Source organism: Indicator indicator, chromosome 19, assembly GCF_027791375.1.
Source record: "Indicator indicator isolate 239-I01 chromosome 19, UM_Iind_1.1, whole genome shotgun sequence".
Taxonomy (NCBI): Eukaryota; Metazoa; Chordata; class Aves; order Piciformes; family Indicatoridae; genus Indicator; species Indicator indicator.
In genome coordinates, this window is record NC_072028.1 from 4,177,128 (window position 1) to 4,201,775 (window position 24,648).

The following is a 24,648-nucleotide window of genomic DNA, read 5'->3' on the forward strand; positions in this document are numbered from 1 at the left end:
TGACCAGACTAGAATGACCCAAGCTCCTGACCATATTTACAATTATTAGCCAAACTTGTAAATTTTCTTCAGCACCAGTGAGGCAGCCCCTTAAGCACCAGGCAGTGCAGAACAGACAATAATGATAAAAGAGCAATGTTGTTGCTAATTTTAAAAATACTGGGTTATGAAATAGGGGATAGAGTTAGACTGGCCTAACAACTGATGTGAGGAGAGAGCTCATATTCATTGGAGAAGCAGATAATGAAAGCAATTCAGCTGAATATCACATTACCACTTAGCCATAAGATGATGCCTTTGCAATTACCACTTAGCCATAAGAAGATGCCCACAATTAGGGCTCAAAACAATGAGAAAATTCCCTTACAACATATGCATCCTTTAGTCCCATCTATCTAAAGGTGTTCAAATTACTGTGGCTGATGTGGAGACTTCAGATGAATAACCCCTACCAAAAGTCTGCATTTGACACAAGACAGTGCTAAATAACACACTTCAGGTGTTTCCATAAGGTAGGCACATTCAGAACCAGCCTGGTAACCACCTAGACACCTGCTTGTACATCTATGATAGACATCATACAGTTTATAGATAGAGTAATGGAAAGATCAAAAAGTGCTTGATCTCTTATAAGCAGGTATAAAAACTATATATAAAACGGACAATATATATATATGTTATATATATATATATAAAATGGGACAATACTTTCTGTATTGGCTAAAAGTGAGGTTAATGTCTAATTTTTTTTTTTTAAAAGAAATCACCAGGGCTGTTTTCTATAACATTTTTTTCCTAACTACTTCAAAATTTACTCTGATGACTCAACTGTCAGACTATTTCCATGTTCAGAGAGAGCCCAGTTCTATTTCATTTATGGTACTCTGAGTTTACTGAGTCTTTGTACATAGGACTAATGGGCAGGTAATGTGGTATTGGTAGCACATAGCAACAGTGGTTCAGAATTTTGTGTTGCCAGGGTTTTTATAGCAAATGTTATCAAAAGCTCTGTTTAACCAAAATATCTATTGATTAGATACCATTAGATCATATACTATTGGTTAGGTATCTACTGAAAAACATAATTTCCTTGAAATGCAGTTGGTTGTTGTCTTCTAAAATTCAGTTTTAAAGAGGAAAAAAAAACACCCAAATAAACATAAAAAAAATGGCCAGGCAGGATTAAACCAGTCCATCTTTAACTTTATTATCTTTGAAAGAGTGTCATAAAACATATCAATAAAATTTACATCCTTTATGTGATACAGTAACAGAATAAGCACTTGACATGCACAATCAAAATGAAATATTCTAATCCAACAAAACAAAATGCTTCCCCATATTGTTAGACTCTCTCATGTTCCAATTTTGTTCCAAACTGGAAGGAGAGAAACTGCATTTCTGCACCCAACTTGTGCTTGATGAGTATTTTTGCTCCTATAACAGGAGAGTTACTAGTCTGAAATCTCTTTTTTTTCTATATTATTTTTTTTTCATGGGGAAAAAAAGAAAAAGAGAGAATTTGGACTTCCCAGAGCTATCCCAAATAAACTGAGCAAACAAGAAAAGAAAAATCAGTGGTGTAGAAAATGGAGCTCTGTGTATTCCTGAATTAGCTATCAAGTCAATACCACAGAAAATTTGAATCTCAAACTGCTGCATATATTATTTTAAAAGAAGATATAAATCACACTAATTAATTACCTTTTCATTTAAATGTAATGAATTTTGGACATTTCCCTTTCATATATATCAATTGTTTCTATAAAACATTCCAATTCAGTTTGCACACATATAATTTTTTGTTTGTTTCGGTTTGAAAAGATCTTGATCTGTAAAATGATGAAAAGAGATGGAAATTAAGCAAATATTTTACTCAGTCCAATTATTTGGGCTTGGATAGAAGGAAGTGGCTCAAATTTAGGCTGGTAGCTGGCCTTAATTATTAGGAGTTTGGGGCAGGACTAGAAAAGAGATCCAGGAAAGCAGAACAAAACTGGCAAAAGAGCCAAGGTAAAACTGAAGATGAGTTGAAGCCAGGCTTAGATGAGGAACAAAGGGGACACAATCAAGAGGCAGAGAAGCACAGGACCAAGCCAAGAACAAAGCAGAAGAGGACAGAGAGAAGGAACTAAGGTTAAATTGAAAGAGCAATTACTATGGAGCAGGAATAAAGGGCAGAAAGGCAGCTTGCTGCCACCCTGGCTGGTTTCAAACCCCTTCCATCGAGTCTTTGCAGCAGCAGTTGAAGCCTTTTGCACAGCTGCCAGTGGACAGCAGTAACAAAATTAGGGATGGAGCCACTGCTTAAATTCTGTTAGAGCAAATTCTGTGCATTCTATATTACTTGGTTGTTGCTTATGCAACATTTTTCTAACCTGGGTACCTCACTACCTATTTCTTTGATCAGATTGCCATCTTTTGTCAACTTCTCTGGCAGAGAAATAAATTCAGTGCCTATTAGCACTGTTGTGTGCTGCTGCAGAAAATGTACTAAGCAATTAATTTGTATAGAAGTCTGTGTTTAGCTAATTTTGAAAGGATGATTTAGAAATAAGAGACTTCAATGTACTCTCTAACATCTTCACACACAAGTTCTAAGACCTCCAATCATGTTGGAAATTCTGAATTTCTAATTCTGAAAATATTAAAACATGAGAATAACCCCTTAATCATAACAAAACCATGCAACTTACAGGCTTGGGGCAGAGTGGCTGGAGAGCTGCTCAGCAGAGAAGGATCTGAGGTGTTGATTGATGGCCAGCTGAACATGATCCCACAGTGTGCTCAGGTGACCAAGAAGGCCAATGGCATCCTGGCTTCATCAGGAAGAGTGTGGCCAGCAGGTCTAGGGATATGATTGTCCCCCTCTACTTGGCAGAGGTGAGGCCACACCTCAAATACTGGGTTCAGTACAAAAAGGTGATGGAGTGTGTCTAGAAGGAGGCAGCTAAGCTGGTGAAGGGCCTTAACCACAAGCCCTGTGGGAAACAGCTGAGGGAACTGGGGTTATTTAGTCTGAAGAAGAGAAAGCTGTGTGGAGACTTCATATCCCTCTACAACTACCTGAAAGGAGGCTGAAGTGAGATGGGGTTTGGTCTCTTCTCACAGGACACAAGCAACAGGACAAGAGGAAACGGCTTCAAGTTGTGCCAAGGGAGGTTCAGGTCGGATATTAGGAAAAATTTCTTCACAGAAAGGGTTCTCAAACATTGGAACAGGCTGTCCAGGGAGGTGGTGGAGTCCCCATCCCTGGAGGTATTTAAAAGCAGCATAGGTGTGGTGCTAAGGAGCATGGTTTAGTGGTAGTAGTTCAGCAGTAGCAGTGAGTGGTTGATGTTGATGATCTCAAGGCTCACTTCCAATGTCAATTATTCTATTATCTGCAACATGTAGGCCTCCTAAACAAAGGTTTAAAGTGTGGCTCTAGGCTAAACCTAATGTAAATGATGATGGTGATTACAAAATGGTCTTAAGTGATAGATTATAACAATTAGCATCATCCTCATAATGCTGAAGACTGCTTGCATAGCTTAAATTTCCTGAGGCAGTAATGCACAGTGATGATTATTATTAAATAGACTCTCCAAATATACCTTTACTAGGAATTAGATGAGTTGCTGTGTGTTTTTTTCACATGCTTTTAGCAAGCAGGCAGTGTATCTATAGCCAAAGGTGTTTTGGGAATACTTGCACGTATGGCCAGCAGGGCAAGAGAGGTGATTCTGCCCCTTTACTCTGCACTTGTGAGACCCCACCTCAAATACTGCATCCAGTTCTGGTGTCCCCAGCATAAGAATCACACACAGCTGTTGGAGAGAGTCTAGAGGAGGCCACAAAGATGATCCAAGAGCTGGAGCACCTCTGCTATGAGGATAGGCTGAGATAGCTGGAGGTGTTCAGCCTAAAGAGGATATTCTGGGGGCACCTTAGAGCTGCCTTCCAATACCTGAAGGGATCCTACAGGAACGCTGGAGAGGGATTTTTCATAAGGGTGTCTAGCAATAGCACAAAGGGGAATGGCTTGAAGCTGAGGCAGAGTAGGGTTAGGCTGGAATTTAGGAGGAAGCTCTTCAGTATGAGGGTGACGGGACTCTGGCATGGGCTGTGCAGGGAGGTTGTGGATGCCTCCTTCCTGGAGGTGTTCAAGGCCAGGTTGAATGAGGCCTTGCGCATCTAAGTCTAGTTGAGAGGTGTCCCTGCCATGGAGGTTGGAGTAGATGATGTCTAAGGTCCCTTCCAACCTAAGCCATTCTCTGATAGCATGCTAACCATTACAAAGCAGGAGGAGAAGATGTGTGCTCATCAAAACCAGACAGAAAACACTGATCTGATGAAACCATAATAAGAGATTCTGCTCAAGTTAGATCAGAAAGGGAAAATATTGTCAGCTGAAGCTGCAAAAGGCACATGGGCATAATCATCTCTGACTTTCTGTCTTTAAACCAAGAATGAGTTTAGCCAAAGGAATAGGAAATTTGTTTTGAAAACCTTACAACTACATGGAAAAAACTCAGTGTTGTTAGTGCAGACACTAGAGGATTATTTAAAATAACTGCAAAGATTCCACCCCATCTGACCTCAAACACTCTAGTTCTTATTTTCATTGCATTCCTGCTGTTTTGTAAGACTACTCATGTGGCAAGGAGCATTTTGGTGATTTTGAAGATGATCTGAACTGATGAATCTAACCTCACAAAAGAAATCTTACACAAGTATCCTCCTAGAAGTAAAATGTCATGGGAAGACAGTGTCGTACAAGGTATGGGGAAATACATTTCGGTTTTTTTTCAGAGAGAACTGTAAAGCAGCACTACCTTATAGGACTGGAAGACACATCAGGGTCATGGGCAGTCACCTGACCAATCACAGAGTTAATAGCAGCGTTTTCATGCACTTCCAGTAGGTAAGTAGGTGATGAAAAGACTGGTGGCTCATCAGCATCCTCTACTACAATTTTAACCGTTGCTGTATCCTTGAATGGTCCTCCACTGATGAAGCGAGGATCAATATGAATGTTGGCTGCTTCTACCTTGAGAGTATAGGATTTTTTGGTCTCAAAGTCCAGTGGCTGTTAAAAATGACAAAGATAAATGTGTTTTACTAATGGCCACAGAGAAAGAACAAGTGAATCTAATGCTGAGGGATGAAAGTTATGTGCATTTAAGCCCATTCAGAGAGTTTTAATGGAATCACTTCCCACACCCATGAATCCAACCTGCAAATTATCTAGGCATATATTGATATCTGTTTATTAGCCAGAATCAGAGACAACAAAAAATCTTCATTTTTTTGCTTTTCAGAAGAATTTTGACCAAAATATTTTCTCTCATGATTTACAGTTACAATTACATACAATTACACATTTGTTGGTGACGCCATGACTTAACACACTAATCATGCACTTACTCAGTGCTTTGTAAATCAGAGATCAGAAAAGTACATGATGCTAGCTCCACAAAGAAGAAATATTTTATTACTTCCAGAACAGCGTGAGAAATGCAAAGAACTAGCAATTATTATCTGTTGGACACAAGAGGCATTATGTGGAAAAATGTAGAGCTAATCATGGAAGAAAGTACTTCACCATTATTGCACTTCAGGTAACTCTGCATTCCTATTTGTAGGGATAAATGAGGCAGACATCTCACAGGAATTTTCTTAAAACTGTAACAATTTCTATTTCTGTATCTTTTTTTTTTCTTTTTTGTCAGAGAGAAGCACAAAACTGATTTCTTCTTTTCTCTCAATATGCCTGCTGTGTCACAATTGTTTTTACTATTTTACAGTTGCCTATTAAAACATAAAAGATGAAAACATAGTGGATTTAAAAGAAGGAAATAGCAAATAAACCCCAAATCTGTGGCACTACTGAATATTAGAATTTTTCATTATAGGATATTCGAGTTTGTGGCTTGAAGCACATCAGTATATTCACTATATAATTCTCTTGTGTCTCACAAGGATTCCAGTTTCAAAGATGCAAATTGCCAAGCACTGGAAAAATAGTAAGATTTGCATGACAATGTCCCAGGGACAAAAAGAAAAGGACATAGAAACTGAGAATCTGCAACACAAATACCAGCAAGAGCACAAACAGGAACCTTCAGGAAGTCTGTGAAGGCCTTCAATATGTGTACTTCCAAATTTTGTTGATTTTTTTTTTTTTCCCCCAGGTATGAATCAAGCTCTAATGGGATTTACTCTTTCTCACAAATTCTAGTAAACACAAGCAAACCTTGCTTCTTCAGCAGCTCTTAAATTACTAAGCTGTTGTAATTGTGGATGGTGATTTATAAATCAGCATATTCACAATTTGCCAATCATACCTCCTGGATCATTATTTCAATTGCTTTTCATATGCTGTACAGAAATGACAGCACCCCAATACATTCAGTCACGCTTCAGCAGAACATCATATTGAAAATTTACTCTGCATTGTCTAAACCCCATGAATTTATGCTGGAGAAAATCTGTTGGTGAACAGTACCCTCCATACATCATTCCACTCTAGTAGAACCAAAATGATTATTGCTGTCAAAATGAATATATGAAACAACATTCCGTTAGAGACTCAGTGCTGAAATAAAGCCAAGGGAACCAGGGCAAAAGGCTAATTGCCTTAGTTTACAAAAGAGGCCACAGCATGCAATAAATAATGGTGAGGAAGATCAGGGATGTATAGCATAACTTTCCCTTTAGGAAAACAGATCCAAATTTGGATAAATAGACATAATTTCATTATACATCTACAGGGCTGATCTCCTCACTGAGAAATAGAAAATAGAAACTTTTGATAGCTCCTCTGCCTGACCTCTTTAATTACAGGTTCAATTAAATGTTAATTACTTGTACTCATTGGATTCTTCTTTCTTTTCTTTTTTTTTCTGTCCCCTATTACAATGTCATGTTTTGGTTTTTTGTTTTGCCTTGAGTAGTTGCTTTATTTTAAAATAAAGACACATTTAGAATGCTCTATGCTACATATTTAAAACCCTCTATGCCTGTGTTATATTCATGTCCTTTTTTTGGAACATAATGTGAGAATCAGCTCTCTTCTGTCCCAGAAAACAATAAAATTTAAATCTACAATTAATGTTTCATTGACTTTAATTAGCCAAGCTTGGTTCCAGATTGCTGCCTCTCCCCACAGTTCTGTGTGCTATTGGGTGGCCCTTCTCTTCTGTACCTGCAAATACCTCATATTGCATACATCAAGGCTATAATGAAGTTGTAGTCCTCCTCAAAGTCAGAATTTGGCACTTGAAACAGCAATGATCTCCTTGATAAGGTTCAATGAAATCTCTCATTGAGCATAGTTCAACATGAGAAAAGCTACTCTTCTCTGGAACCAAGGAAGCAAAACCTGTATGATTTGGCTATGTGGAAGCTCACACAAGATCAACATAATCCCAGCACTGAAAATCCATCCATGGATGTCTCCCCAGTTGTCAGCTAATTGACAGTTTTGAGGGACATGGCTAATCCAGGAGATAAAAGAACCCTGGGAAACCCAGCACCTTCTCACAGCATGCAGTCTGGCTGGGTAGTTGCATGCACAATAAAGACTTTTTAAAACAGAAATATGACTTACCTTTCTCACTCTAATAATGCCATCCTGAGTTTGGGCATCCGTGGTAATTTCAAACAAATCCATTCCATCTCCTTCAATAATATCATAGGAGGATTTAGCATTTTCTCCAGTATCCAGGTCATTTGCTTTCACCCTTCCTATTGGTTCACCAAGAGCAACATCTTCCATTACTGAGAAGTGATACAGACCTTATAAAGAAGAGGAAAAGACTAAACATTACATCTGATGCCAGCATCTCTTGTGTACTCTTCATTTATTTATGCTTCCTCAATGCAAACTCTTGAGATGTGCACCTGATACAAACCACATTCACAGGTTATTTCCTGACAGCAGAAAAACACATTCCTTCAATAGGAATATTCAGTTTACTGTATCTTCGTGTTCCTTGCAGGGATGCTTAGTGCTGGCAAACATCATTATTAAGTTACTTTGAATACTGAAAGTATGCAATGTTCTCCACTGCAGACACTCTTGAAATCACCATTTTAGTTAGAGATGGAGTCAGGATTCCGCTATGGAACTTTGGCTTTGACTGTGTAAAAAAAGTGGTCTAATACTTTAAAGATACCTTACACACTCTCAGGTCTTCACTACTTTTTTGAGCCTTTTTATTTGGTTTTATTTAACCACTTCCACCTCACTTTTGTGGTACGAAACATTCAAGAGAGAATCCCTAGATTTATGTATTAAAAGAAGTAATAACCTTTTGTAGTAATCATTACTGAATTGACTTTTTATTGTATGGTTAGAAAGGAATCTGCTAGAAGATGCTATTTAAATAGCACTTTTATTTTTCTTAAATATTTGTTTCAAACCTGACATAAAGAAGTGTCAAAAATGTATTTAGGACTTCTTATGTATTATTTTATTAAGAGAAAACTCAGGATACTAATTTTACTATTGTATCTCCCAGTTCTCAGCAATACTCTGCAAAACAGAAGGCACACATGCATGATTTACATCAAAAACCCTTCATGGAGTACCTCTTGGTAATTTACACTTATTGAAGCTATAGTTAGTGCATGATCTAATCAACTGCAGTGCTACTTGGTGGTTAAAATACTCAAAAGGAATTCAAAGTTAGCAGATGAGACCATAAATGTAGGTTTTGTCAAAAGGTTCTGGACTTGTTCTTTTCTGTCCTCACAGCTGCACTGGAGTTGTTGCTTTAGCTGTTTGTAGGCTGATTCCAGCAGCAGCAAGCTAAAGCAGGGAGGAAACAGTGAAGAATTCACAAATACAAACACTAGCTAAGGTCTGTCCCAAAGGGAAATATATATATATGTTTTTTTTCTTCAATATTTCGAGGCTAAATTATTACAGATAATTTGGAGATCATCAAGATTCCTCAAGAATATTCATAATGGCTCACAAACAATGAACAGCCAAAGCAATCAAGTGTCTCAGAAGACTAAATTATAGCTTCATAATTTACACCGTTGTCCACGCTTTGTGGTTTGAATCTCCAGACACAGCTGATTGCATTTTTAAGTTGATAATTTTTCTCTCAGATTTATTAAGATGTTTTACAAAACAGGGTAAAATAAATGATTAGGATTCAGCTGACTTTAACACAAATTGCTCTTAAGGATTATGAATTGTCCTGCTCGGATGTCATAGTGTAGAGCTGACCAAAAACCTGTGTTATGCATCTCTGAAACCCCTTGGTTTTTATAGCACTGCTCTTCTCAGTACAACCCTGTGGTAAACTGCCAGGTTAAAAACTTCTGTGACTTATAAAATGCCTCTAAAATTATTTCAAAGAGATCATGGAAGTAGTGAAAGTTCATCTTTTTCATTTCTAAAGCCCAGGAGGCTAACACTCTTTCAAATCAAACCATAAATATACATTTCTGCCCTGCCTGGAAACAATAAACCGATAAACCACACTGCTTCTGGAGTTCATTACAATTTATTGTGAAAGCAGCATGTATTACATCTTATGAATTTCTATTTCATTCTGGTTAGGCTCTATTGTAACTTTGATCCTTTCTTATTTTCCTTCCCAGGCAAATGCAAACCGTGCTTCAGCAGTGTAAAAAAGTGTTAGCCCTGCTCAGCTCTTGTATGAGGCCAGAGTCATGACTAATCTGTAATGCTAGGCAGCATGCTACGAATGCTTAAAAAGGCAGAATTTGTAATAACATCTAGTTCCAGTATTTACTATGCCTCACCCTCATTAAACACAATATATACATGATTCAAAGCTATAGCAGATGCAGGTTTTTTTTCTGCTGAAGTTGCATAATGGTCAGTGCATAAGACAGGGTGATTCTTCCTCAGTGGCACCTTGGATTCTGCACTGGAATGTTCTAGCTGTAACAGCTTCAAAGACAGCAGCTCACTCTGCTGAAGGAAAAACTCATCTACATTTCCTACAGAGAAAATATATTTCAGGGATCTGTGAGGCAGGCTTCCCCATGCTACCCAGACAGTGTGTCACTCTAACCCAAACTACAGGGGAACAGGGATGAGTGAACTGCCCAGGGAAAGTGCAGTTTCATCTCTGTGTACAGTCACTCCTCTGCTTCCTGCTGAGACCTCCAGCAAATGCACCAATTAGCACCAAGTTGGGTGACTGATTTCCTGATCGGCTTTTTTCACACTGGCAGGCAAAAAGGCTTTTTGAGACCAAAAGTGCTGACACAAATATAAAAGTCAGGTAAGCTGGCAAAAGTAGATCTGTAGTCACTGAATTGGAGCTACAGTACATTGCAGGTATAAAAGAAATGTCTCTCTGCATCCTGGTGATAGGGCTCAGCAAGGAATGTAGATGTTTACATTATTGGGAAAATTGTCATCATAGGCTGGAAAATTCTGCTACACAAGGGCAAGCAATGTAGTGTGGGGTGGAGTCAAAAAACTGATGCATTTCATATTTTATAATGAGAGAAACCCATTTATCGTGTAAGAGGGCCCTTCTGTTAAAAAACACTAAGATGAGGTATTAAAATACATATTTTGCAAAGAAGCTTCTACCTCTTCTTCCCCTCCCTCTATCTGTATCTGCATTTCTGCTAAGACTATTTATCACATGCTGAGAGCCAGGACAAACCCATTTCTCTCTTTGTGTCTTCAGAACAGGGCATAAGTGAACCTGCAAGTCATAAATGTGTAGAAAAGAATTAATTTTACATTGGGTGCCTAAATACCTTGCTAGAAAAAGATGCTTCTAATAAAGTAAAAATGATACAAAGTCTAGGTGTGAACATTCTCCAAACAGACTCTTAATACTTTATAACTTTGGTTTTCCAGAACAAGCTGGGAAAAAAGTATGTTTCTAATATTGCATTAGATTGCACCTGTTCCAAATAAAATCAATCCAGCCATTATGCTTTTCCCTATTCTGTTTTCATGTTGTCTTCATCTTTGAAACAGACTACAAAGCTTGTAGGAAATCTCAGCAGGATGCCAAATCATTTTAACCTAGCCAGCAAGATATTTATTGGAACCAAAGTAGTAAATATGGATTTTGAATTAAAGATCAACAATTATCTAGACTCAAGACTTACTTCCTTTGTTTTCTTCACTATTATCTAACTAGTCAAACCTTTATTTCTTTTATCAGTTATATGTGTCTTCTACTGGTGGTGCCACTTGTCTGCATGAGATGGAAGCATGTATAACAGCAATTAACACTAGCTGAAAGCAACTAAATGTATGAAAGAAAAATCCCCATGCCCCTTTGTGTGGGTGTAAGAGGGGTAACAAGGAAGGCAGAGAGCTTTGTACATTGATCTGGACATAATTCCCTCTCTCCTAAGTTCTCAGCAGAGGACTATTAATCTTTCTTTAGCAGTAGCTGCTTATTTTTAAATTATATTACAAAGCTAGGCAATATGGTAATAAAACAGAGTGTTTGATAAAAAAAAAACAACCGACCAACCCCCAAACAAACAATAGAACAAAGCCAAACAAATCACCATTATTGTATGACTTTCTTATATAGGAGAACACACACACATCATGCAACTTACTCTGTGCAAACTTAGGGGGATTGTCATTGACATCGGTGAGTGTAATTGTCACTGTTGTAGTTCCAGAGAGTCCACCCATATGTCCTCCCATGTCCTTTGCTTGGATGACCACAAAGTATTCTTCTTTGGCTTCTCTGTCCATGTTGGGAAGGGCTGTTTTAATTATAGCTACAATAATTAGGGTGGGGAAAAATAAAAAGTCAGGTACAGACCCAAGTTCACTTTCACAGCTATTTTTATGGATATATGTAAATACTGGAACTGCTAAAGGTCCAGTTAAGTTGCCTCATAACACCAACTCTAAAGAAGAGTTTGAGACTTGCAGAAATGTATTATTAAAGGTCACCTACCTTGCTTTGATTAAAAATGCAATGAAATAGTGGTCCAAAACCCAGCAATTAATCATAACTGTGATACATATTAATTGTTTTTGACTTGCAAACTTTTTGGTTTCGTCCCTACCTCCCAGAGAAATCCAGTACTTCCCTACAGAACTCACAAACAGAAGACAACCAGATAGTAAACTTCATCTGTAAACACTGTTAACTGTATCTGTCACATCAATTGCTTCAAATATTTTAAATCAAGCCCCATTGTTTAATCTGCTCTTGTACACAATGTTGTTCTCTTAAGCACGCTGTCCCTGTTCTAGGAGGATCACTTGTTGGACAATGCTCTCACTAAGCTGCTATCACCTGCCTCATTAGGGTGGAAGTTTTTAAAGACAGAGAAGTAAAATGATGTGAAGTATATGAAAACAAAATGTCAGTGGGCTAGCAGAAAGATATCTGGCAAGGAAGAGTCCAGTTAAATCCATTGCAGATCCACTGCAAACTCCTACAGATTTCATGGGTAACTAACAGAAGAAATGTTATTTTTTTTTTTTCTTTAAAAAAATTCCTCCCCTTGTAATGTGGAATTCACAGCATTCCCCATGGAAGGTGCAATACTAAATGCTTAATGGCACATTTAAATGGCCCTCATCGTGTTCTAGTAACGTTCACCACAATAAAAAGAATCAACTAAGGAAGTTCTACTAAACCTAGAGAAAACAACTGTAAACATTAAATTGAAATATGGGGTTTTTTTTAATGCTGTTTTTGAATTCTATTTTTTTTTTAGAAAATCATTTGTCTGTCCAAAAAGCACACGGTCTAAGTTACTGAATTATCTTAGTGGTTAAAAGAATTGTAAGAGTGTCCAGGGAAGTTGAACTTGGTTGGACTTGGTGATTCTGAAGGTCTTTTCCAGCCTGAATGTTTCTGTGATTCTGACTTCCCCTCTGCAGTGGTTTCTCATGGTGCTTGAGCATTCTTCTGAGACCTAAAGAGTTTCTCTACCCATGGGCCTGTATGGGCAGAGCTGAAGGACACAATTTATAGGCAGACTCTCACCATAACTCACCAAGTCTTTGGAAGTCATTAAAAAAAAAAGAACTTAAGAATGATTTATTGTACTGTATCTTTGTTAAGACTTCCATGCTGAACAGAGTGGCCATGCCTACACTCTGGATCATCCATAGCTGTTACTGGGCCTGATCACACATTTCCTTAGCTCTTAGAATGATTTTTTTATTTTTACCTGGTCCTTGTTATTTATTGTCAGGAGTTCTACAGATGTCAATACTTATTATCAGTCTCTTAGTTCTGATTTCTCTGTTGGGATTAGCATAGCTGTGGAGACTTCAGATAAATCTTTTTCTTTCACCTGGGATAGTTTCTCTGCTAAATAATCTTCTTAGAAAAATACACTGGCTGAAATGCTGAGATTATTCAGGTATTTATGGTGAACATAGAAATGTTCCTGGTCTTTATCATTAATAGAGATGCATTTCAGTAAATTTTAGAATCCATTTAACATTGTAATGCTAACAAGTTGATCAGACCTTCTTTACTTGGCTGAGTACAGGACCAAGCTGAGAGCAAGTGGGTGTAAGGTATTCAGAATGAAGCGTTATGCTTGCTACATACAAACCACCAAACAGCACAATAGGAGTCTTGTAACCTACACTTTGGCAAACGATTGCCAGAAAATATTTTAGGTTGCCTTACATATTTTATAAATATAATTTTGGATGAAAATGAAACCTCTAGCTTATGTCTGCCACTGCTGAGCCAAGGAACTCAATAAGTAATCAGGGATTTTTCATTCCAGCATGGGGTAAGTGGGGTTGGGAGCAGAGTGCACTGCAGTTAGCAGTGAGTTGGGAACAGAGTATGGAAATAAGGCAGGAGGAGCAGGGACCTCACCAACAAGGAGCCAGATTACACAGTGGTAAATCTGGATCCCACTCAGATCCTGAAGCATTGGCCACATCAAGCTGAGCCACAGTATGATGATCACCTAGCAAGTCCCCACCAACAAGGCAGGTCTGAGACCAGGCCAGGAAACTCAGCAGGAGGGTCGGGATCTAAGTCAGAACCACAGAAATAGGAGAATGGGTGCAGGTACAGCACAGCTGGGGGCCAGCAGTGAGGACTCAGCCTAAAAGCAGCTCTGAAGGGAAAGGAGGAGCAGCCTCTGCATGCATAGCTCTTCACAGCTGTCAGCAAAGGAGCTGACCTTGGAGGCAGCCAACTACATTCCCAAACTTTACCAGGGAAACTCCTTGAAGGAGGTTGTGCTCAGGACCCTGACACATGCTATGCACTCCAGTGCCTGAAAAAAAAATTAAGCAGCCTTGAAGCACAATATTCATGTAACTTAACTATTTTATACCATGTATAGGAAAGAATAGAATTTACTCCAGTGAACACTAACAAATTCACCAGAAGCATATTCTTTAAATGAAACCAGGGCAACAATAACACCCTGGAGATAATAATAATAAACATGTGTCAGATGTGACAGGTGCAAAATACATACAGTAAAACAGCAGGGTATTATCCTCCATAGCAGCCTAGGTCAAGAGAGTAAATGGTACTTATTTCTCAAAGTATTTGATAGTTGTGACTGGTTTGGACTGCTTGGTTTACTGTTTAGGAATATAATGATGCTTTCTGCAAATAATCCTATTGTTATAAATAAGAGGACTCCAAAAGAGGATGCTAATGCAAACTTAGATGAGGAATTTGGTCCACATTGATTTTTTATTTTGTTTCACTAATAGAGCTGATCCAAAGATCAGTGAAACCTTATTTCAAATGGGTTTTGTACTAAGCCTACTATAACTTTTTCTCCATTAACAGCTTTAGGCAGATTTTCCCTCATTTGTTTGTTTGTTTTTTAAAACCTAATTTCCATAGCTGAGTCTAGCCTACAGATGACCTCTGTAAGATGCAGCATTTTGTATTCTGCAGTGTCCTCTGAGACAAGTTAATTATTTCAATAAATAATCACTTCAATAAAGTGATGACTTTTCTCAAACACGTATTTTAATTTGTGTGTTAGCAGGTGGAACAGGCTAGCCCTTGTTTATAGCAGGAAAAATAAATACCTTAAAAAAATGCCTAAATCAGACTTACAGTTTGTGACTTTTAAGACATAAAAATTAGAGGGGTTTTATTCTGTATAAATATACTAACACAACCTCTTATTTCAATGGTTTTATCCATATTTCTGCTTTCTCAGCCCATAAGCCATTTGCCAGAAGCTGAATCAAAGACAAAATCAAATTTAAATCTCAAATGCAATAAAAAGCTAAAAAGAAATTTACTGTTTTAATTACTCTGAGAGGAACTGAAGGGTTTTAGACATCAAATATACAGATTACACAGCCTGAATGTTACCACCACCATTTCTACATTCGGAAGCTTTAGAATGGAAGTTAGGGAGAAGGAGAAGCATCTCAAAAGAGATCTCTTAGGAGACAAATTAATAAACACAAAAAGGCTCCATCTTGACCTAAGCAATGTGACTGAGACACAGACAGACTAAGAGAGCTATGAGTACAGAATTCCAAGAACATTTATTTCCTCTTTTGCTAAAGTCACCAATTCTTAGGCTGAGCTGACAGGAAGTGCTGAAACTTCCAATCTATTTTTTCCCAAACAATTCAAGCTCACCAAATACACACAGAGTGCACAGAACATTAACTCATTGAGCATTCAACCTGCTCTGCTTCAATTCAAGCTAGAAACAAATCGAGAATAAAAACATAATCACTTCCAGCATGCTTTGATGGATGAAAACCATGTTTGCCAAACAGGAGAGCAGTTTAAAAGCAAGGGATGAGAATTACCCTAAGCTAATGTAAGGCAGGCAGAGGCTTGCTGGAAGCTTGTATTCAGAACAGTTAGCAATGGCTTACTGTCAAAGCAGAGAGATGGATGAAGTGGTTCATAGGGTTTGTTCTGCTTCTAGCATCATTCAATATTTCCTGAATGATGGAAAGCAGGAAGAACTTATCAAGCCTTTCAGACACAAAGTTGGGAGCCATTGCAAATAGTGGAAAAACGGGATTAAAGTTCAAAACTCTTTGGACAAGTTGAGTAGTCTAAAAAGAAAAAAGCAGCATACAACTCAGTTTGGTAAGTCAAAAGTATTTTGAGGGGGTGAAACAACTAATTTCACAGTTACAATAGAGCAGATGACTCTAAAGACAGAAAAGAATGTGGAGTCAAAATGAGATGAATACAAGTCAACAGGGATTTGCTGATAAAAATGCTCAAATGTTTCCTGGTGTGTTGGCAAGGATGTTATATGGAACAAGTGTGGAATAAACTTTCATTTAAGGGCCCACTTTTGAAGAAGAATAAAAAAGAGGGGTTATATAGTTAGGGAAGCATGAAGAAAGGCTTTACAGCCAAATATGTAAAAATTACTGGGTGCTACTCTCCTCTTCCCCTGGGGATGAGAGAAGAAATAATAGGCCTAAAATATAAACCACAAAATGGGTTTAAATAACAGCTAGAGAGATTGCAGTTAAACATTAGGAGAACACTTTCTGAAAGAGAAAGGTAAGTACAGACAGAAAGCTACCTGTAGAATTTGCAGCATTTCCATTGCTGAAAGTTTTTAAGAACCTATCAGACAAATGTGTTTTGAGAATAAGAAGGGATAAACCTGATCCTTTTCTGGGGCAAAGGTGCTCACTGCATTCTCACTTGAGGTCCCTTCCCTCCATATTGTCTATGATAAGACTTTATATACTCTAAAATACTTCACAAACCTTAGTCCTGTGAAAACATTCAAAGGACACACAGTACAACCACTGAACAGACACCTGCATCATAATTTGGCTATGGATCCTCTGACTAAAGCTGGAAACATCAGGAAGTGGGTTGGAAGGTGAAGAAATCAAGAACTAATCTATTTCTTCAAAGAATGAAACCACCCCCTGATACTGGAAGTACCTTTTTGTTGGTTTGTTCTTGTGTTGTTGTTTTTTTTTAATTTTTGGCAGAGTTGCTTTTCCTAAACAGCTATTGGTGTCACACTGCTCAATAGCAAATAAAACAGCTGCAGAATGGGATTTACTTTTACAGTGGTCCTAAATGCACACACTGAGCAATTTGCACAATCTGCCTCACAACTTGAATCGTTTAAAATGCACCCCTGTGGACTACTTTCAGAAACCTATTTGGAAAAAGAGACGCTGTCTCACACCAAAAGAAAAAAAAAAGGGATCAGGGGAAAAGAAGCAGTGTGTTAGAGGCTAGAGAAAGAAGAAAAGCAAAAGGAACAAGAGAAATAAGGATCCATTTTTCACTTCTCACGTTGCTCTCCATTCTTTTAAGGCTCTCTTTATCATAACACAGTAATAATTGGAAAGATGGAACAAAACCAAGCAGGCCCTATGCAAAATTGGGATCTGGCCCTGAGAAGCCTTTCTTAAGCATCCCATTCATCTCACATGTTTTGATGAAGACTTCCTGCTATTTCAACTCTCATACTTTGGTGCTTCCTCATCTTCACTTTGGAAGAGCTAAGTAATTGCTTTGATCTTCCTTTCATGATAAAAGCTTGGTGGAGATTCCTATTAAATTTAACAGTCATTTACGACCCAAACTCCTGAAAAAAAAAAATCAATCTTGTAATTTCTTCAGAGAGCTGTGAGATGCATTCTCTGTGTTCCCATGAAGCACACTGACTTCAGTGTTGTTTTAGCAGTCCATAAAAAAAGGTTCACTTGGAGATCTGTAGAAACCTTGTACAATAATTCCTAAAAAAAATGAATAAATCACAACTAGCTTTCCTGAAAATGAAAAACACTGAAGTACTTGGATGTGGTTCAGGAATATTATCTTTAATTTACCCTTCATAAAAATCATAAACTTTTTAATACAAATTATCAAATATCCTATTTCTTATTTAGTTCTAATGCTTTAGGATTTTTTTTTAATTAGCAAGAGAAGAAAAATGTCTGCAGTTTCTAACAAAGGTGGCTAAAATTATCCATTGCAGGAGTTGTCTGAACTATATTCAGATGCAGATGTATTTCAAATAAAGATATTTACCAGAGTAAAAATAATCAGGTGAGGAAACAAATAATCAGGTGAGGAATTGAATAAGTTATACCATTTTATGTGGAGTAATTCTGAGTTGGTTTTGTATTTTTAAGAGTGAAGCTAGCAGTGTGCATACTTTATTTTTTATCAATATTTATGTTTTCAAATGGTGTGAGGAAGACAGACTAGATGAGCTTTTGAGGTCCCTTTCAACCCTTAACATCATTCTGTGAAGATGGCACTGCCTGCCTATGTCAAACTGCCAGATGAAGGTTGAATATTGTTTTATTAATTCTCTTGCTTCTTGTGTAATCTATTTTCTTTTTCATCTCATATTACTTTAATTTTTGTGCATTCATTCTGGAGTGGGCTTTGCAAGCTTTCCATGTGCTTAAATTAACACTGCCTATCTTTCACTACATGGATTCTGCTTGAAGAATATAATCTAGGATACAACCACATAACACCTTTTATAATTCTGCCTTATTAACTCAGATGAAATTGTATCTGGGTTTTACAGTATGGGTAAAAAGCTTTCATCTCTACTAACCAGCCATTCCCTTTTCCTTGGGACCTAGTTTCACTGGCACAGTGAAAGGATCACCCTCTCCCCAGCTGAGGATCAATGCAGTAAATAAACATTCTGCACTGCATTTATGACCTTGTTTCCTTAGGAGTTTGTTTGTAATGATCCTCTAATACCTATAATTACACAAGACACTTTACAGAAAGTAGCCTTGAGTTCTTTTTCAGATGCTTTCCAACTCTAGCTGTGTAGCTCAAATTCCTCCAATTCAGCCTCTTGAAGCACAACATTATTTAGATACATAGCCCCTGTTTTCTTAGCATGAAGAACATGGTTAAGTCCTAACTATCTCACTAGCTTTCTAAAATGATAGAGGTATTGCTCTGAAATGCAAGAAATATGTTTCACTGCTATTATTAGATAAACTCTAGAAGCAGAAATCACTTCACTTCAGTTTTTTCAAATGCCAATCTGTCCTGATCTTAAGCCACTTATCCCTATCAACTACAGCCCATCAGAACTGTTTTCAAACGTCTGTCTTCCTTTACTAATCAGAGAAGACAGCTCTTGCTGATACTGAAGGACCCAATCCTACATACCTTAGCCGTAACAGTTATACTTTGTACTTCTAAGTAAAGAGCCAGAACTGTAAGCCTGACCCTCAGGTCTGCTGCACTAGCAGTTTGTCAGTACAACTCTCTCCCCTAATGGGCTGTCACCAAGACAACTCTCAAAATCACCAAAGCAGCTCTGTACAAACGCCTCAACGCAACTCCTGAGGTTACACAGCGTACTTAGGACGTAATGACAAGATAAGGCTTATACTGGTTTGAATGAAAACATACTCTGTTTTCAGCACTGAGCCTAAGTGCATCAAATGCTGCCAAGACAGAGCTGAAGGTGCTGTAACAGAAGCACCCAAGTATAAACCCCAGAAGTCCAGAGCCAGTTTGCTACCTTGGGAATGTGGCTATCCAGGCTGCGTGGACTGGACCCGCCTTCTGGATCCTGCTGCACACACCTGCCTTCTCCTCTGGGAAGGGAGTTCCTACACCTCACTTGCTAAGACAGAACAACATCTACTCAGCCCACTTCATCATGCCTTTTAAAATTATTTCAGTTAAAATGTTAGTTAACTTTAATCTGTTTTAATTGGCAAGGCTCTCACAGAAGCACTAGTTAAGAAAATGAGCTAGAAAGCAGCAGTTCAGTCCAGGCTGACTGATGTTAAACAAGTTCTTTCTCTACTCTGATTCCAGGAGGGTATAAATTTAAACTGCTTAGAAACTGAACTATTTGGAAGGACTCTGTTGGACATGAGTTACTTCTGTTCCTAGCAGCTCATTACTTTCCCCTTACAGCTGCAGATTATTTCCTGTATCCAAACTGTTCTCCCATCTCTGTATTTTGAAAAAGCTACCTTGTCATTTTACCATGAGTCATTACAGAAACAGTCCCTGTGCCTCTCTTTTATTAACACCTCTCAAATATTTGTGCAGTGATTCCATGTCCTCCCTTAATCACCCCTCACCCAGTTTATACAAATTAAGTTTAATCAATTTTTCATTATAAGTAATATTCTCCTCACCTTAGCTACCCTGCTTTGAACTTTCTTCAGCATTTTGGTAGGGTTTTTTATGATGCCAGGTCTCATCAGGACTACACACAATATTCTGAGGGCAGCTTGGGCTGTCACTGATATACACCATGACTAATAAACTGAACATTAACAACCAGCTAGAAGAAATTGTCTGTAACATCACAAAACTGTAACTCAGACGTTGTTGTCATTTATCCTCTCGCTATCTTACTTGGGTTCTTTTTACTCTGCTGGACTCCGTTTCAAGGTCTAGACAGAGTAAGGTATTACAGACTGCAAATTGCAATAAAAGATTCAAACCTGACTTCTGCTGTATGCCATTCCCATTCCTCCTAGGCCTACTCATTTATGTTCTGATTGCAGAACCACAGGGTTCAACACTGTGGTCCAGAGAGGGCCATATACTAAATCATTAAAAGCTCTGTTGATTAAAGCATGTGCACTTTCACCTGAAAGTTAAAGCTAGGTATAAGAAAAAAAATCAATTATTCACTCTCCAAATATGTCTCCACATTCTACTAGGAGAGCCTTTCTTTTCCTAGGTCTCTTGACCCTTCTATTCCTATCAGCTTTACTAACTTGAACTTTGGCTTCATATCAAATGGCCATATCCAAGATAGGAGTGTTTAAAAATATGTGGGTTTTTTTTCCACAGGTATTAAGGGTTTGTGGCTGAATAACAGAGTTTGTTTTCCAGTGCACAGCAGGGTGTTTGGCATAATTTTCCTTGTTCATGTAGCTGCATTTCAGATATGTGTAGGAGTGACATTATTTAAGTTCATGTGGAATGTAAATAAGTCAGGCACAGCTGCAAATGTATTTCCTCTGCTACTCCTGTATTGTAAAACACAGTGTCATTTCATACTACATTCCATTATGATAATCTTATTTTAAAGCTGGCAGTCATGACTTAATAGCCTTAAAAAAAAAAAAAACTGAAAAGTGAGAAAAGTACTTTACCTACTTCCAGCAGTCTTAAGGAATCCCCTTCCCCATCATTTTGACTGTCATTATTTGGACTGTGAGAGAGCACACACAAGTTGTATTCCTTTATAAATAATACACACTAGGCAAGAAACCTGATGTCAGTTAGTCAGATGCAAAAATAATGCTTTATGGAATATATTTCAGTCCACCCTGTGTTTCATTACTAATCTGAAGTCACCACATTGTAAGCTGAGCCTCTTGTAGTAAATCTGAATCTGTATCTTTGTAATGTATTATTTATAGTTACTCTCTAGCTGACAAACCAGTGGTCATATTAAAATTCACCTATGAAAGGCAAAAAATACTCAGAGCAAGCCATCAAAAAAGCATTTACCCTAAGCCATATTCAGAGCACCAAGTGAAAAATAACTTCCAAATTACCTTTGTTCATGTGTCTGTAGCTCATACAGAAGAACTTAGAAGCTAGAACTGCAGAAGTGTATGCATTTTTCATCTAAGGTAATGGAAAATTATTGTTTTATGGGTCACTTACCAGTACTTATTTCTGTGCACCCAGCATTATAGAATTGTTTCAGCAAGGAAGTTGAGAGTAATGTCAGAATTTCAACCAAGAGTGTGATTCAGGTAAGGACTGCACCTAGTTAATGTCAGGTTTGTAGGAACAAAAAAGCAGAAGTTTAAGCAACTGCTTTCCTCATGTTTACCCTCAGGTGCAGCAACACTTTCCACAGTAGGCATGAAGCCACATCCTACACCTTTGCTCCCTCTTTTTGTTCAGAGTACTACAGAAGAGAGAGGAACCGAGAGGCATGATTGGAATTATTTGTGACGGTCAGCTCTCAGCCTATCATTAAAACAAAGCAGCCAGGGCAGACAATCTTTGGGGTGAGCCAGGAAATGAAAAAAAATTATAGACAGTAAAGCCTAGCTATGTCTGTGCTAGTGCTGCCAGCTACACAGATCTAAAGCTAGTCTTAATTTCCAATAAATGAAGTTAATAAAAGGACAGTCATCTAGAAAAATACTAAGTAGATCAGCTCTAAGTAGCTGTACTTTGATGACATTTGGTACACTCTCATGACTTTCATAAAATATTTACATTTTGAAGTGGATCACTTCAACACAGTTATGTCTTAAACCAGGGATTCCATTCTGGGAAAGACACAGTACCTGGCTTGGTTTAGCTAAGGCATTGCTTGTAGCTGGCTGTTCTGCTATGTTTTGTACACCGTCAAATAGTGTCCAAACATCTTTTAGTTTGGAGGCTTACAGGAATGAGGAGTTGGCTTTGGTTACTTACATCTGCCTGCACAATGCACTGTCTGCTCAGCTGATTTGCTCCCTAGGCTCCTGCCTTGGTTCACAACACCCACTGAACTGCTGCTTTACTAGATTGCTCCATCCCCTGCATGGCTCTGTTCTTCATGGCTTCTTTACAGAGAATATTAGGGGCAATGGTTAGAGACTGGAAAGGGTAGATTTACATTGGACATTAGGAGGAAGTTCTTTACATGATAGCGGTAACATACTGGAGCAGCTTGCCCAGGGACGTGGTTGAAGCCCTGACATCCAAGATCAGACTTGATGTGGCCCTGGGCAGCCTGATCTAGTTGGAGGTGTCCATGCTGACTGCAGGGGTTGGACAAGATGACCTTTGAGGGTCCATTCCAACCTGATGCATTCTGTGAACCTTTCCACATAGAATCATAGAATTGTTAGGGTTGGAAGAGACCTCAAGGATCATCTAGCTCCAACCTTCCTGCCATGGGCAGGGACACCTCACACTAGATGAGGTTGCCCAGAGTCACATCCAGCCTGGACTTCAAATCCTCCAGGGATGAGGCTTCTACCACCTCCCTGGGCAACCTGTTCCAGTGTCTCACCACTCTCATGGTGAAAAACTTCCTAACATCCAATCTGAATGTACCCATTTCTATTCTGTTTCCATTCCCCCCAGTCCTATCACTACCTGTCACCCTAAAAAGTCCCTCCCCAGCTTTCTTTTAGGCCCCCTTCAGATACTGGAAAGCCACAATAAGGTCTCCTTGGAGCCTTTTCTTCTCCAGACTGAACAGCCCCAACTCTTTCAGTTTGTCCACATAGGAGAGGTGCTCCAGCCCTCTGATCATCCTCGTGGCCCTTCATGACAGCTTTCACTGAGGTTTTTGAGTACTGCACACCTCTGTGTAAGGTAATGTATTTTCCTGGCTTAGCAACTGAGAGGAAACATTCACTGAGATGATTCACATTGCTAAGGCTGGATAAAGATGTACTCCAATGTACTTTGTATTTGCTTTGGACATTTTCTTTTTTGTTAAAATGCACCTTCCACTCTATCTGTCTGTGGCAACAGCACTACTGTCCAAATCAAATAGCTGCTTAACTAGTGTGAGGCTGTTATGCACCACTACCTCTGAAAGTTGAAATGCACAGTGCCACAAGCTACTGCAAAATTGTAGCTATCTTAGTATAATATTATTGGCATTTTGAGACTACATGCAAAAGCTCTCTCTGGTATATAATAAACATTATCATACTCTTGCTCCAAAATTCTGCCGTTACCAAGAAAATCTGCTACATAGCTCCGTGTTTTCTGAAATCAGCGATTCTCTTCAGAAGAACCACAACTGTAAGGCTGCTGGGTTTCAGAGCAATCTTTTTCACCCTGTATAATATGCATCTGCATTTTCTACATGACTACCTGTGTCTGCTTTCCTTAATGACTTGACTTTTATCTATATTTATTGTTTTCATATCCTAAACAAACGTATGCTGGAGGGCCCTACACCTTCTAACATTTCAGAGAGTCATAGAGTGGTTTGGGTTGGAAAGACCTTAAAGATCATCTAGTTCCAACTGTCTTGTCATGGAACAGGGGACACCTTCCACTAGCCCAGGTTGCTCAAGGCTTCATCCAGCCTGCCCTTGAACACCTCCAGGGAGGGGATATTCACAACCTCCCTGAGCAACCTGTTCCAGTGTCTCACCACCCTCACTGTAAAGAATTTCTTCCTAATGTCCAGTCTACACCTGCCCTCCTCAAGTATGACTAAGAGTTCTCAGAGTGAATTAAAAGAAATCTCAGACACAAAAGCAAATTCTTCAAATTTTAAAACATCATAAGCAACGGCTAGGTCCATCTAACATCACAAAAACAGTTGCATCCTCTCTGGATTTAGCAGACTACTTGGTGGGTAGCTGTTAGAGTATGGTAGTTATGGTGCAGATGAAGACCACAAAGAGATGGCAAAGAAATAGAGGATGCCCTCCATACATGAACTCAATCAGCTGTAATGGTTTAGAGAAGAACATAATTGATGTCTGTCTTAGATCTAGAAAAGTGGGAAATATGAAGCCACTTACTCATTCCAGAGCAGCTCCACAATGTGAAGCCACAGTTGAATTCTTTATGATTGCATTCCCTATAGAAACTGACGTGACATTTTCATGGTAATGGAATTGCTACTCAAAGAAATATTTGTAACTGGAAAAGAAGGTAGGAGGAGGGGTGTAATGCTACTGAAAAATCATGATTTTCAGGTTTCACCAAAAAGCTTTGGAGCTTTTTCAGGCTTTCATCATAATGGAAATCACCTTGATGGTGAAGAATAGAT

General features: G+C 38.5%; 1 protein-coding gene across 4 annotated transcripts in view; it reads right to left on the reverse strand.

Moving 5' to 3' along the window:
• The window catches only part of CDH8 (cadherin 8), a 144,584-nt gene that overhangs the window by 55,555 nt on the left and 64,381 nt on the right, over positions 1–24,648 (reverse strand). For all 4 annotated transcript variants that reach the window (XM_054389749.1, XM_054389748.1, XM_054389750.1 and 1 more), the window contains 3 exons: positions 11,572–11,739; positions 7,595–7,782; positions 4,818–5,071 (listed from right to left, as the gene is read on the reverse strand). In XM_054389749.1, coding sequence (XP_054245724.1) covers positions 4,818–5,071; positions 7,595–7,782; positions 11,572–11,739 — 610 coding nt within the window. The remainder of the gene's footprint in view (positions 1–4,817; positions 5,072–7,594; positions 7,783–11,571; positions 11,740–24,648) is intronic.